This window comes from Bactrocera dorsalis, chromosome 4 (genome assembly GCF_023373825.1).
Source record: "Bactrocera dorsalis isolate Fly_Bdor chromosome 4, ASM2337382v1, whole genome shotgun sequence".
NCBI classification, from domain to species: Eukaryota; Metazoa; Arthropoda; class Insecta; order Diptera; family Tephritidae; genus Bactrocera; species Bactrocera dorsalis.
In genome coordinates, this window is record NC_064306.1 from 11310271 (window position 1) to 11325819 (window position 15549).

The 15549-nt window shown below is 33.3% G+C and overlaps 1 protein-coding gene across 1 annotated transcript; it reads left to right on the plus strand.

The window, feature by feature from the left end:
• Positions 1–1257: 1257 nt before the first annotated feature.
• On the plus strand, positions 1258–15191 carry LOC105223566 (sodium-coupled monocarboxylate transporter 1). Its single transcript, XM_049454475.1, has 9 exons — positions 1258–1773; positions 11362–11521; positions 11587–11652; positions 11730–11849; positions 11908–12062; positions 12128–12377; positions 12431–12811; positions 12895–13094; positions 13976–15191. The coding sequence occupies exons 1-9, from the start codon at positions 1532–1534 to the stop codon at positions 14256–14258; spliced, it is 1857 nt and encodes a 618-aa protein (XP_049310432.1). The 5' UTR covers positions 1258–1531; the 3' UTR covers positions 14259–15191.
• Positions 15192–15549: the final 358 nt, after the last annotated feature.

Consider the following 15549-nt stretch of genomic DNA (forward strand, 5'->3'; position numbering starts at 1 on the left):
TGGCCCAACCAAAGACTTTTAGGATCCAATCCTGTTTAAATTAGTAAGTAAAAAACAAATAAAACGGATAACTTTCAGCGTAGATTCCTTATAAATGACTGGCACAGCCCTCAAGCTAATCTTTGGAAATTTTTGCTAAACACATGTCGTCATTCCTTGGCCGTAGCTTACTGTTTTTGTAATTTTTTAATATGACGTGGCTCAAGACTGCCTCGTATAAACCGCTAATCTGATCCACTTTGCCTTCTGACACTCACTTTGTCACATTGCGTAATGCAATTCCAGATATCGTACTTATGAATTGCATCTTCAAAGTTTTTTTATCTCTTTAGCACATGTAACTGTAAACACGCTCATTAATACGTATATCAAGTCTGGCATAAATCTTAATTTAGTTAAATGAACGCTAGCGCATAGACTGCGAACTTAGCAAGCTGGCATCAAAGCATTTCCTTGCAATAAATGAGTTAGACTGTTACTAGCTATATATGTTAAACCTATGTACATATGTACATATATAAATTCCTACATTCATAAGAGTCTATAAGTAGCTACTGGTAATTTGCAGATACGTCAAGAATAGCCAAGAGTTCAAAGTCTGCAGCAACACTCACTTATCTACTGCTTTCCATTAAACGACAGTTTGACGCGCACTGTAAACAAACGAATGACCAATCAGCGCGTAGTAACTGCTGAGCGCCAAGTAGCGAGTGCATGCTAACTGTTATATACGGCTATGCGAGAGAGAGTTTATTACTTTAAAGAGCATACGAAGCTTGCGCGCTCTGCTTGAGGGTGATCATGCGGTCGTAGGCAACACTGGACCGAATTATCAAAATTTATTCGTATGAGTATCTTCACATATGAGCAAATCTCACAAACCCCCTAAAGAACGCACACGATCAAAGCAAAGCTAATTCTTATTAGTATAATAATATTTAGAATTTCCAAGTAGCGCTGCAAGACTTGCTGTCTAGAGACAATACAATGTAATAACTGTAAAATTACCGTAAATTGACACCCTCAGGTTCAACTTGCTGTCAACAACATGCTGCGAGTACGTTGATCAGCATTTGACGAGCCACTTAGTAATATGCAACCGTGTTTAGCGACTAATTTGTGCTCGTAATACTTCGCAAAAAAAAAAAGAAAACAAAAAAATATAAAAAAAACTGCAACAACAATCTAGACGACGTTCGACGAGAACTACGTATGATGTCGCAGCATATGTGTTTATTTAGTATAAATTTAGAACTAACGGGTAATAAGATGCAAAGTAACGGTCTCAGTTAAATCAGTTATAATTCGCGTGCGAACGCGTAAGCAACGGTCCAACGATCGCGCTCGTGGTTAATATAGTGATCGTGTGCTGAATTAAGTAGAAGTGTGCCAAAACTGGAAAAAAGGACATTCTCGAAGGACTCTAAGCAGTGTTTGTGTAGTGTTTTGTAACGGCAATTAAAGAAACTTTTTATGTACTTTTCCAAATAAAAGAAAGCATTGCAATTTCAACTTTTGTAAGCCATTCAGCATGCTGCCTAAAATGAATGTGGACGAAGTGCGCGTTAGCCTGCAGCGCTTCGGCTGGCCCGATTATGTGGTGTTCGTTTTAATGTTAACCAGCTGTGCGGTGATCGGTATTTATTTTGCGCTGCAAATGCGTCGTGAGGCGAAGGCACGCAAATCGCTTACGACAGAGGATGCCGAGGATGCTTATTTGGTGGGCGGCAGGAATATGAAGATTTTCCCTATTGCCATGTCGCTGATAGCGAGGTTAGTGGAGAATTATAGAATGAATGGATTTTAAATCTACAGGCTTTTAACCGCAAACTTAATTGAAAGGGTTCTGAGAATTGATCCTTTCTTAATATATGTATAACAGTACAGTGGAATGTGCCGTAAACAAAAAAAGAAAAACATAATGTCCTATAAAAATCCGACAAAAAAAAACTAATGGTCCAAGAAGCAAAAAACATTGACTATAATCACAAATTTTAGGTTTGAAAAAGAAGACTCTTGTCATGATTTATGAAACGTTATCAAATAAATATATGAGTATTTAGCTGAAGTCCTTCTCTATGCGATCCAAACTAATTCAAGAGCAATCTCCTTACGTAAAGAGAAGTAGTTATCCTTACCGCTTATGGATAGAATATAAGTATCGATATGATGAGAGACATCTTATAAAACTTATTTTTTCTATGAACAATTTGGCTTCTCACTTTCTCAGTCAGTTCATAGTTACATCGCTTAACAAGAATTTTTGTTCTTTTTATATAGAATATAACTATTCTTTTGACTTTTTTATACGGTACCGAAGTGAAGACTGGCTGGGTCGAAGCATGAAACATTTTTAGTGTTTTTGTTTAGAAGACAGCGTTTAGTTAGGTGAGATTAGTTCAGGTTCCGAATCTGGTCCTCGAAAGCACATATTCACACTTAGACCTTAGATAGCTCTAAACAAATCCGTTGTGTTTCTGACAACTCCTTTTAATCAATCTAAGCCCTCATAAATTTGATAAGATTTGCTTAGTTCAGATTCTAAGTGTGGTCCTCGAACACACAAATTCACACTTAGGTGACTCTAGACAAATCCTTTGTGATTCTCCTAAATCAATCTTTAACCTTAAATTTTGTATGGTCGACGGGACTTCAATCCATCAGAAATCCGCTTAGATGATTGAATTCTATTGCAGTTAGATCGCTTGGATGGCTACGGTTATGCGATATTTGATATTTCTTCCTTAATCCAGCAAAAGTTGGAGAGTTAAAAAAAAAATATTTTAAAAAAATATTAAACCTCATTTTCATCGAAATGACTTCGAAAAGTAGCTTCCGACCACATTTTCAGCCTCACCGTATTAGCGTGCTTTAATTATTTAGGGAAAACGTTAACTTGTTGAAAACGAGCACTGAATTACATGCATTTTTATTTTAGACCAGAACGACCTTGCGAGACTACTGAGCGTTAATGAGTGCTTAATAAGCTTATGCGAGTTTCAGCGCGAACGGAGATCAACCGCAAGTATTTAAACCTTAACTAACTGCGGTCAGAAGAAAACTGCGAGAATATTACCTTTGTAAACCAGCGCAATTAACGATGAATATAATTAAGGCATAACAATTATCGATCATTTTCATTCAATTAAATGTTTGACCAGTACTTCACTTTGTGCGCTGATACAAACATCCCCCTTTTAAGCATAATTTAATTATGTAAATGAGATTAAAGCTGAGTTATGGCAGGGGGTTCTCAATCACGTGAAAATGATCACGAGTAATCTTAACTTGTGAAATGTTCAAGAGCTATTTTGATTTATGATTACGTATTAAAGCAGTTTCTCTAGAATTTGTAACAATTTGTGGGAAACAGTTCAAGTAGAATTGCCACTCTAGCTAAAGCCCAGCCCTGATTTAAACTTTGCAATGAAAGTTATAGTTATACTCGTAGTTGATGGGGTTTTCATTATGTATGATATGAACTAATAGAATTAAGAAATGGTAACACTAAAAAGCAGAAAAGGGAACAAATCCTTGGTGAAAATATGGCGAATCGAACAAGCAATTAGTGTAAAGGAAATTGCCGGGAGTTTCGGATTAAAATTGAATGTTTGAAATTAATACCATTTAAATGAGAAATTTTCTCTCTCTATATATTTTGGATTGGAAGTGCCACATATCCAAAAATATATAACTGTAAATATAAAATTACTAAAGCGTTAAGGAAAAAAAATAAGTATATATTCAGTAGGCAGGGAATTTGCCTCCGGTAAGGTATGCCTGTCGTAATAAGCGACTAAAATCCAATATGCACTATGTCTGTTACTTGGCTTGCCTCGAAATTTCAGCATAGTCTTGCCAGAAATAGTGCTTTAATGCTCAGCTTGAATGATATTATAGACTTTGAATGAGATTCCTTCTAAAGAAAAGGCATTTCAAGTTGAAACGACAAATGTCACTAGTCATTGACTTCAATGGGTGCTCAACTAATTCAAGGGAACTATAGGTTATATGGGACAGCGAACTAAATAAAATAAAAAAACATTTTTAATGAAGATTGGCACCTGTTGGATAAACGTACAATATTTAAAATTTATAATAGAAAAGAACAATGACAGATGACAATATATACTCAAATAAAAATAATTATTGAAGAAAATAATTATTAAAAAAATTATGAATATTTCAACAAAATTTATGGAATTTAAATATATTACTGCTATACAGAATGCATTTATGCTATCTGGGTCTTAAACTAAAAAGGTTGAGAAATCTCTTTACTGTAAATATATTTAAAGAAAAGTTGGCACACGTTTATTAAATTTTAGAACATTGTTTAGATACACCACTTTTAAAACCAAAGGAGCCGAACCAAATACCTTTATGAGAACTAATGATTGAAAATATTTTTTAAGGAGCTTTCACAACTTTGTGAAATTTTTAAGGTAGTAGAAATGATAAACCAAAAGTTTTAAAATAAATAAATTTTAAAAATTTTTAAATAAGTTTTGAAAAAATTGGTGTTTTGAGAACAACGGAAAATATTTCGGTATTTGCATTGCCACCCGTTTAAAAATTTTGCAAAATTTGTTTAAACAAAATCACTTTTCTGAAATATTAGTATAAAAAGGTTTAGGGTAAAGAAATTTGAAATGGCGTGCAGTTAAAATTTTTTCTAAGGTGGCTTGCCACCTGCTTAAACTCTTTAATGCAAAACAAAAATTATAAGAACTGCAACCATTTCAATATGTTTAGCAAACGTAGGTTAAGAATGATTTCCCACAAAAAAATTTTCAAAAGTGTTGCCACTATTTAAAATTATAAATTATGTAAAGAAAAAATTGAAAATATTTTAATGTGAAATAAATAAACACGAAAACAACAAATTTAAGATTCTTCAAAAGGGTTGCCACTATTTCAAATTTTAAGGTATATAAAAACAAATAAAATACTATATTAGGAAACAAAAAACACGAAAACAACAAATTTAAGATTCTTCAAAAGGGTTGCCACTATTTCAAATTTTAAGGTATATAAAAACAAATAAAATACTATATTAGGAAACAAAAAACACCAAAAAAATAACAAATCAAAAAATTTTTTTCCAACGGGTTTCCACCATATAAAAATTTAAATTATATAGAGAAATTTAAAATATTCTATTAGAAAACAAATAAACACAAAAACAATAATAAATTTAAGATTCCTATTTTTCAAAAGGGTTGCCACTATTTAAAAATTAAAAAATATATAAAAAATTATATTAGAAAGCAAATAAACACAAAAATAATAACAAATTTTAGATTTTTTTAGAAGTGTTGCCACTATTTAAAAATTAAAAGTTTATAAAAAATGTAAAAATAAAATATAAGGAAACAAAAATCACCAAAACAATAACAAATCAAAAAATTTTTTTCCAAAGGGTTGCCACCATATAAAAACTGAAATTTTATAGAGAAACTTAAAAAATTATATTAGAAAATAAATAAACACAAAAACAATAACAAATTTAATGTTTATTTTTCAAAAGCGTTGCCACCATTTAAAATTTAAAGTATATAAAAATGTCAAAATATTAAATCAGAAAATAAATACATAGCAAAACAAAAACAAATTTTAGATTTTTGTTAGAAGGGTTGCCACTATTTAAAAATTTAAAGTATATAAAATATATAAAAATATTATATTAGAAAGCAAATAAACACCATAACAATAATTAAAATGTTTTTTCCAAAAAATTAAATAGTTGCAAGTTAAAGTATATAAAAATATAATATCAGAAAAAAAGAAACACCAAAAGTTGGAAGTAATTTCGAAAAACGATTGCCACTAGTTTTAAGAATTGTCTTCAATTATATTTCAAAGTTAAACGCATTTTTGTTATACGATTTATTATATCTTGAGCAGGGTAAATATATTGAGTTTGCCACGAAGTTTTTAATACCCAGAAGTAGACGGCGGAGACCCTATACAGATATAAATGTGTATAAAGGATCAGCTTAACGATCTGAGTTGATTTAGCAAAGGCTGCATATTCATAATTGTCCTTAAGTTTTCGATATATAAATCTGAAATTTTGCGCGAAATTTTTCTCCCTAAGAAGCTGCTATTTTGCCGGAATCGCCGTTATCGGATCACTATTACTTATAGCGGACACACGAACTTACCGATCAAAATTAAGTTCTTGTATGGAAAACTTTTTTACTTGACAAGATATATTCACGAAATTCGGTACAGATATTTTTCAAAGACAAGGCTATAATCTGCAAATATCTTGTTGAGATCGAATTGCTATAACATATAGCTGTCAAACTGTTCCGTGAAAATCAGGATAATGATCTTTTTATGCTTTGATGAGCTTTACTCAGGAGCAAGGTTTTATAGCAGCCGAATAACATTTTTCTTCTTTTAAGTTATAGCATTTAGTTCATGATACACACATATGTACATATGTAAAATTAATTTTAAGAATATGCAGACATAAATATTATATGCACACATTTTACTGCTTAGCTGATTGCACAGTAGCTAATCAGTAATAAGTATGTACATATATGTAGATGAAGAAGAACGTTTCAGAGTTCATAGCTCGAGATAAATATATGTAAGTTTGTATATATGATCTTATTTACATAAATATTTCAGCAATTGGCTGCGTCAAGGTCTTAAAGGTGACAGCTGACACCAAAATCAGTGAGTCACTGAAATAAAGTAATCAAACAATTTATGAGCGCATAATTTGTGTGGCCATTTGCAAGTGCATATGAGTGCATAAATATATGTACATACATAGTATGTAGATGACGAAATATATTTCATAACATTTTGACAACGTTCGTGCAGATCGTTTAGGGAACATCACCCCAATTGCAGCAACATTCGCTAGCGACTGATGCGATTTCATTAGCATGCAACAAAAAATGGTGTTATATACAATAAAGTATATATATATGTATGTATGTACATAAGTATAAGAATGTATTTGTATTAATAACACACACATAAACAGACATTTGCATATATGTTTAACTTTATCCACAATATAACAAAAAGCTTCACATATAAAATTATCTTTACAACTAACAAGCGCAATAGAAGCGTGGCGCAAGCTTCAAGCTACTTATATACGTATTAAACCCATTATTCTACTATATAAATCCGTACAATTTCCTTACGATTTGCTTACAGTCGCTAAAGAAAAGCGTAATTTTGTGTTCCTTATACGCCATAAGTATAGTATTTGAAGCAATTTAATAATTTTGTGGCAAATTAGACGCATTCGCACACAAGCAGGCAAACATACGTACATATAATATATACAGACACACATATATACAAATAAACATATGTATATACAACCACCCACACACACAAACGCACACGAAATCAAAACGTAGAAGGGGAAGCGACCCTGGTCCAATTGACAGCTAGTAAACGCTGTATAGGTCAGCGACGACGAGCTTGTATGCAAAGTTGCCACAGTTTATTAAGAGCAGACTGAATTAAGATTTGACTGACGACCGTTGATTGTTGTGGATGTGACAGTGGTTGCGGCATGACAGCAGCAGAGAGGAGAATGGAGAATGCGCGCGACCAACGGATGCTGGTGGGTGTATGCAACTATGCAAAGCAAGCAAAAAAAAAAAGTAACAATAAAAATTACAACACTAAATGCGAATGACTGACAGCGCAATAAATGATAATACACAAATTGAATTTTAGCTAAAAATAAATCGCGCTCAACTAGGCAAATGAAGTAATGTGCGAAAAAATGGAAAAAAACTCAAACGTAGGAATAAATTGGAAAATGCGGGTAATTTGATAAGTGTGGTAAACTACATGATATTAATAAACGGAGATTTGTTGTAAATTGATTTGGCGCCCAATTTGAAGGAGTTGTGAGAGAGCGCTACGTATAAATTGATAATTATATATTTTTGTATAAATTTATTTATTAGCTAAGGAAAAAAGAAATATTAAAAAATAAATGTTATACAGAATTTTCGGGATCCCGTTTTTTCGGGATTAGAGCAAATATGTAATGTTTCTCTTAATAAAAGCCGAAAACCTACTAGCCTACTGCGTTATTCGACTTATTGGCAATGAGTGTTCGGGGTCCCGAATTTTTCGGGACTACTAAACTATTGTCAGATTTTCTGTTAATGGATATCTATTAACCTACTGCGTTATTCGACTTACTGGCCATGAGTTTTCGGGATCCCGAAAATTTTCGGGATTACAAGAATGTTGTCAAATTGTTCCCGAAAATATACAGAATTTTTAATTTTTGACATTTTTGTTTATATTCAATATATGTATGTACATATGTATATTTCTATTCTATTATTTCTAACATTTCGAAATTAGAACTCCTATGCAATATTCGGGATCCCGAAAATTTTCGGCATTTGTTAAAAATTTTTGTACAATACATATTTATTTCTCGCCGAAATTTTTCACTAAATATTTAAAAAAAAATTTAACAAAGTTAAAATTTCTTTAAGTACTTACATACAAAAGCATTTTCGGGATCCCGAAAGTTTTCGGGATTTTCTTTTATTCGAAAAAGTATTTATTTGTATTAACCAACATTTTTCATGAATTTGTCCAATAGTAATATGTGGATATTATTTTCGGGATCCCGTAAATTTAATGTTTACGTGTTTGTGCATTTTCTTACATATGTATGCACATCTGTACTAACAACAAAATCATTCAAAAAATTAAAACTAAATTTAATTAAAAAAATTTAAAAACAAAAATTCCATGAAAAAATTTGAATTCCTCTCGCATTGACACATATTGAACACAGAATTTTTAATTTCAGTCTTGTACTCGTATAATAGCATTCAAACACATCGCTGTGAAATTAAAAGTTATAAGAATATATAACAAAAAAACATTTATTCGAGGCACGTACAAAAGCCCTTTGTCAAAGCAAGTGCTGAAAGCCACGGGCGAAAACCTCAGTTAAGTATTTACATATCCACAAAACAGCTAGTGAGAGTGGAATTGACAGCAGTCTATACACGAAAATAACTTTAAATTTTTTCCAATAAAACGTTTGAAACCCTAAGGCACTCCCAGTTCAAACAAAGCATGTTTTTAGTGTGCTCAAAGTTCATATATCACATTTATGAACCGATTTTATTACTTTTGGAATGCGTTGTGTAATACTTGAATAGTTTAAAAAAGTTACAAAGTTGCCACCTGTTTGAAATACTAGAATAGAACAAAATAGTTTTAAGAAAGCTAAGAAAACAAGCATAGTTTTTGGGAAGGGTTTCAGGAGGATTGCCACTTGTTTAAACAACTTTTATATTTGGATAAGCAAAAAAAGTTAGGAGGTTGCCAACTGTTGGAAAACATTTAACCCAAAATTATAAATATAAGCAAAAATACAAAAGAAGTAAAGAAATTTAAGAAAGCAACGAAAATTTAAATTAAATATGGGAGGAATTTCAGGAGGGTTGCCACTTGCTTACAAAAATTATAAATCGTTATGAATCGATTTTATTGTTATACGAAATATGCGTTGTCATCCTTGAATTTTTCAAAAAAATTAAAAGGTTGCCACCTGTTTGAAATTATCAAAAAATATATAATTTAGAAAAAATACAATGGAACTAAAGAAATTAACTAAAAATAATAATTTGTTATGTTCGGATTTTATTGTTATATGAAACATGCGTTGTATTTCTTGAATTTTTCAAAAAAATTATAAATGGTTGCCACCTGTTTGAACTAATTTTTAATTCTTTTTGGACCGATTTTAATATCATATGGAATATGCCTTGAATCCTTGAATTTTTCTAAAAAATTTTAAAGGTTGCCACCTGTTGGAAATTATTAAACCAAAAATTATATAATTAAAAAACAATACATGAGAGATAAAAAAGTTTAATAAATCTAAGCAAAAATAAATACTTTTTGTTGACGCTTTTTATAAAGGTTGCCACTTGCTTAAAAAATATAATTTCTTCATTTTTATAAAATAAACATACTACAACATATCAATGTTAACACATTTAGATAAGCTCGCATTAAAAACTTATTTTTTTAGGAAAGTTGCCACCTGATTAAAAAATCTTATATATTGTTAAAATATAGTATGGGTATCAAACTACAGTACTAAAACATATCACCGTTAAAAAAATTATAGAAAAGATGCCACCTGAAAGCAACTGATGTAGTTAAATTTAAAAAAATTTATCAAAGTTAAATTTTTTTAGCAATGTTGCCACTTGTTTAAAAAGTCTTAATCAATGAAATTGTTTAAGTAAACTAATTATTGAAATATATCTATCATACTGCAGTTCTAAGACACATTAGATAAAAACTTTTTTTAGAAAAGATGCCACCTGAAAACAATTAACTTAGTTAAAATTATTAGATAAGCATTTCTAAAAATATAAATAGTTATAATATAAGTAAAAAGGTTTAAAGAACCTCAAAATCGAAAATATTTTAAAAAATGTTGCCAACATTTTAAAAAAATTTAATTGATAATTATAGTTTAATGATATGGCAAATGAATGGTGTTAAAGAAGGATGAAGTTTGGCTTTAAAAAAAGTTCAAAAAGGTGGCAACTTGTTTAATATTTTTCAAAACATTTTCGATTTGGGTTCTTTTAAACCTAAATTAATAGAGTTGTAGACATTTTGGCTTGGCTTTGAAAATATTTTTCAAAAAGGTGGCCACTTGCTTAATATTTTTCAAACTAATGAAGTATTCCCGGCGTTTCATTTCTAAAAGAAAATATGTGGGAACAATAATTGAAAAAAAGCTTGTTCCAATAACGAGACCTTTCCAAAGAAAATGGCATTTTCTGTGCCTTGACAGCTCGAGTGAAGCTTGAGAGATGTGTTTTCAAATTTGATTAAAGATAAGCAGTTTTATAAACCTTTGCAGTCATTTCAAAAAAAGGAGACTCTCTTGTATGTTAGAATGTCAAATTAGAAATTGATTGGGTTATGTAAAGCTATCGTAGAACCAAAGCTGAATCGTCTGGTCGGTTGGTAGATTAATTTGAAAAGAACTAAACTTGAAAATATGCCAGGAGAACTGAAATGAACTGAAGAAAGTTTGAGGTATTGCCAAGACAAAGAGTTTTACGGACACTGAATCAACGAAGAAGGAAGAGAGCAATAATCTTCATAAAAAACAATTTTAAGCTTAAAAATAATGTACATCAAAATTTCTTGACGGACATTTCTTTTCAAAATAGCTTAAATTCTTGTTTCTTAAGCAATGAGTTCTTAGTATGATTCTAAACACTGCTTTACAGACTAGTAAAACTTCTTAATAGATTTAACGAGTTTATAGCTTCTAACCGCAAAACTTGCATTGCACTTTTACAGTTTCATATCAGGCATTACGCTATTGGGCACACCCACAGAAGTCTATCTCTTCGGCACACAGTATCTCTATATCATGGGCTCGTTGGTCATCATGGGTTTCGTGCTTTACTATTTCTTTTTGCCAGTATTCCATGATCTCAAATTAATATCCACATATCAGGTAAGAAAATTTGCTCTGTTTTATAGTTCTTCAGTCCATACTTTTTGTAACATTTCTATCGTTAGTATTTGGAGTCGCGTTATGATCGGCGCATGCGTCTCTTTGGTTCAGTGCTCTTCATGTTCGGATCGGTAAGTAAAATTCATTATCTACTATCCACATCTCTTAAGCGGAGAATGCTTCTTTACTGTATTCTCTCTTTATTCAGTTATTATGGCTGCCAATTGTCATTTATGTCCCCGCACTGGCCTTCAATCAAGCCACGGGTGTTAATATACATCTGGTAACGCCGATGGTTTGTCTCGTGTGCATTTTCTACACATGTGTGGTAAGTAGACAGCGCTGAAGAAGCATGTTTTCTATTTCTAAATTGCTCCTCTCTTTAGGGTGGTCTGAAAGCTGTCGTTTGGACCGATGTTGTGCAGACGATTATTATGTTTGGCGCTATGGTTTTGATCATTGTCAAGGGCACCATAGATGTGGGTGGATTTGGTGAGGTTTATCGTAAAGCGCAGGAGAGTGGACGCATTGAATCGCCAAAGTAAGTTTTTTTTCTTATTACCGTTCATAGTTTATCGATATACTATTAGCTTTTACTCTCCACAGCTTCACCTTTGATCTTACCGAGCGTTACACTGTTTACTCGCTCTTTATTGGCGGTGTTGCTCATTGGCTGAAATCGAATGCGATCAGTCAGAACATGATCCAACGCTATCTCTCGCTGCCGAATATGAAATCGGCGCGTACCGCACTGTGTCTCTTCATATGCGGCGTTCTGACTTTCATATGTGTTTGCGGCTACAGCGGTCTGCTGATCTATGCGACCTACCACGATTGCGATCCGCTGCAAACAAAGGTGCGTTGTTATTTTTTTGTTTGCTAAGACACCGACTAAATCTATATTTCCAGCTTGCCAAACGAAATGATCAACTACTGCCGCTACTTGTCATGGAAATACTGGGCGACTATCCTGGCTTACCGGGTCTCTTCGTTGCTGGCGTCTTCAGCGCTGCGCTCTCTTCACTCTCCACTGGCTTGAACTCTATGTCGGCTGTGATGCTTGAGGACTTCTTCAAATCGTTTGCAAAAAAGCCACTCACTGAGCGTCAGACCGCGCTGATAATGCGTTTCGTAGTCATCATCTTCGGTGCCATATGTGTGAGCTTGGTTTTTGTTGTAGAAAAACTAGGTACAGTGCTACAATTGACCATAACTTTATCGTCCGTGGCGAACGGTCCGCTCTTGGGCATCTTCACGGCGGGTGTGATGGTGCCCTGGATCGAGGGAAAGGTAAGTGGTCGAAAGCAGTCTTAAGAGAGAGAGAGAGAACTAAAAAGCATTGACTAACAAGAAAAATAATTCAATATTTTTAGGGCGCTCTAGTTGGTGGCCTTAGCAGTCTCGTCTTCATGGCCTGGATGTGCATACGCGCTCAGGCAGATCTCGCTAGCGGCGCTGTAAGCTACCTACGCAAGCCACATACCATAACGGGCTGCAATTACACCTTCATAGATTTTGCTTCGATGAGCATGATAGCTGAAAATGTTACTGGGCATACGACAGTGCACTCGCAGTAAGTAAAAAAGGTTTACGAAATATTAAAAGAAATATAAAGGAAATAAAAAAGGATGAAAACTAAGAAAAAAACTAAAAATCTTCTGGATAGAGTCATGTGTAGAAGTTCACGCAAGTGAGGAAAGTTCTCTGAGCGTCATTAACTTGGGTGTGACCCGAAACCATTCCTAACATATGTCTCAAACAGCTCACGTCATCTGGTCTTAGACCAAGTATCCTCTGGGTAGACAAGAAACATACGTTTGAAGGCGAACCATCCCTATCCAGGGCTGTGCGCTGGGTTTGGGACCCGCCATGTAAATAATGCCCCCAATGAAAATGGAACAACAGCCTCGGAGGAGAGACTTCCCTTTTGATGACGAAAACCTAAAATATCCCTGACAAATACATAATATTTCTAACAAGGATTTGATTTTACTCGGCCAACTCGTAAGGCAACTCGTCACGGTGATTACGTAGTTACGGGAATTTATAAATAAAACGAGAATTTTTCAATCATCATCCAAATTTATTCTATCACCTCAAAGTGACGTCAATTTGAAGCGATGCGCCACATGTGCCAACGCTTCCTCCAATCGTCAAAACATTTTTTATAGGCACTCTCCGTGATGGCCTTCAGCTCGAGCGTCGAATATGTTTTAATGTCTGCAATTAACTCAAAAAGGTTACCTAAATTTACCTGTCTTCCATCTAAGCGGGAGATGAGAGAGGGAAATTAAGAATTCCGATACTTTCTTGAAAGGCTGTATATATACTATATAGGGTTTATGAGGTTTCCTTTATATCAAACTTCGTGATAAACTTAATTCACCCTGTTCAGGGTATAATAACGAATTCATATACAATTAATTTCAATAAAATTATAAACTCTTTCAACAGAAACGACACTTTTCACATCTACAACATCTCATATCTCTTCTACACAATGATCGGCTCGCTAATAACAATCGTGATTGGCTTGATCACCAGCTTTCTCTTGGGCCCCAATAAGCTGGAGAACATGGACACATTGCTACTGTCACCCTGTGTGCGACGCTGGGTCGACCGCTACAAGGCGCGAAGAGTGCTAGAAAATGAAACACAACAACAAAATAAAACACCGACAAAAGCGCTGGAAATGGACAAATTGAAGTTAACGAAGCTGTCAGAGAAGCCTACGTAAAATTAAGCGAGTACGAGAGACGCCAGTGAAGAATCAAAGCAGCTAATAAGTTAATTTATATTTATTGAAGGCTTTAAGCGAGCTACCAAAGAACATTAGCGAAGAAATTAAGTTTAATATTAATTTAGAGTGTGTAAAGAGGGGAAAATATATTGGTGTAGCCTACATTCAGGCGCTACTATTTATTTAAGTCAATAATTGTAAATATCAAGCATTAGTAGAGAAGTTGTAGTGTGTAGTTGCCACATTTAGCATTATAAATAGCAATAAGCAAAAAAAAAGAAATACTAAAATAAAATGTTCCTATAAATTATTGTACATAAATACAAACAAAAAGTATGCTCCCATCAATATTTTTTTGCTTTATTTGGGTTTAATTACGACGATTATATTACTGAAACCCACACATATGTAGCTTCAAATAATACTTCAAAGCCTGCCTCCCGGGCAACAGCGGCATATATTGTATGTATGTATGTATTTTTTTTAATGTTTGCCACCTCTAACTATCCATCGCAGACTGATTCTTTCACCCTAAACACAAAAAATGCCCACTGGCGCGTTGGACCCATCACTAACCTCAAACTAATGACCCGCATTTTGCCTATGCACCCCTGTTAATTGTTAACTAAACCCTTTTGCGGCACTAAAAATTCGTCTTTCATCTTTTTTCATAGTGTCGGCTGTCGGTCCCACTAGGTTTGTATGCGAAAAAGGTCACTCTACCATATGTTACGTAATGTTTTTGAAAGTTAATTGAAAATTTGTGTCTTTCTGACCAACAACAAGCTTCGTTGTTATTGTAAGTAATTAGTAGTTGTTTTTGTTTATTTGGTTTGTTGTCTTTGGCTGCTGTGGTGAGTTATTTGTTTGTGGTTAGATAGAACTTAATTGAATAGTTAATGATTTGTGTAGATTTTAAAAGAATTTCAAAGGGAATGATTTTATTGCAATTTTCTAAAACAGTAATAGTAATATGTGGCAGAAAATTTCTGTTTAAAAGTATATATCTTCAGTAGCTACTCGATGAGTGTAGAAGGCAGTCAATGCAATTACTAAGCAGGAAATCCATTCTATCAATCAGTGGTAAATGAAATCTCCAAAATTGCAAAGCCTCACGAACTGAGGCTTAGACAGCATGTTAATGAGGAGGCTTCCAGACTCATCGAAACTGCTGGGCGAGAAATCTGGTTAAAACGCAAGAAGCCTTCCGACCTAGTAAGACAACAGTAGCAGCAAATGTATTGCTTAACATTTAGCTTTTAAGTACTTCTCCTAATTAATTCGAATA

Excerpts from the sequence above, each read along its gene's own strand:
- LOC105223566 (XM_049454475.1), top strand. The coding sequence starts at position 1,532 with ATGCTGCCTAAAATGAATGTGGACGAAGTGCGCGTTAGCCTGCAGCGC. Across the intron at positions 11,522-11,586 it reads AATTAATATCCACATATCAG|TATTTGGAGTCGCGTTATGA; the intron begins GTAAGAAAATTT and ends TTCTATCGTTAG. Across the intron at positions 11,850-11,907 it reads GCATTTTCTACACATGTGTG|GGTGGTCTGAAAGCTGTCGT; the intron begins GTAAGTAGACAG and ends TCCTCTCTTTAG.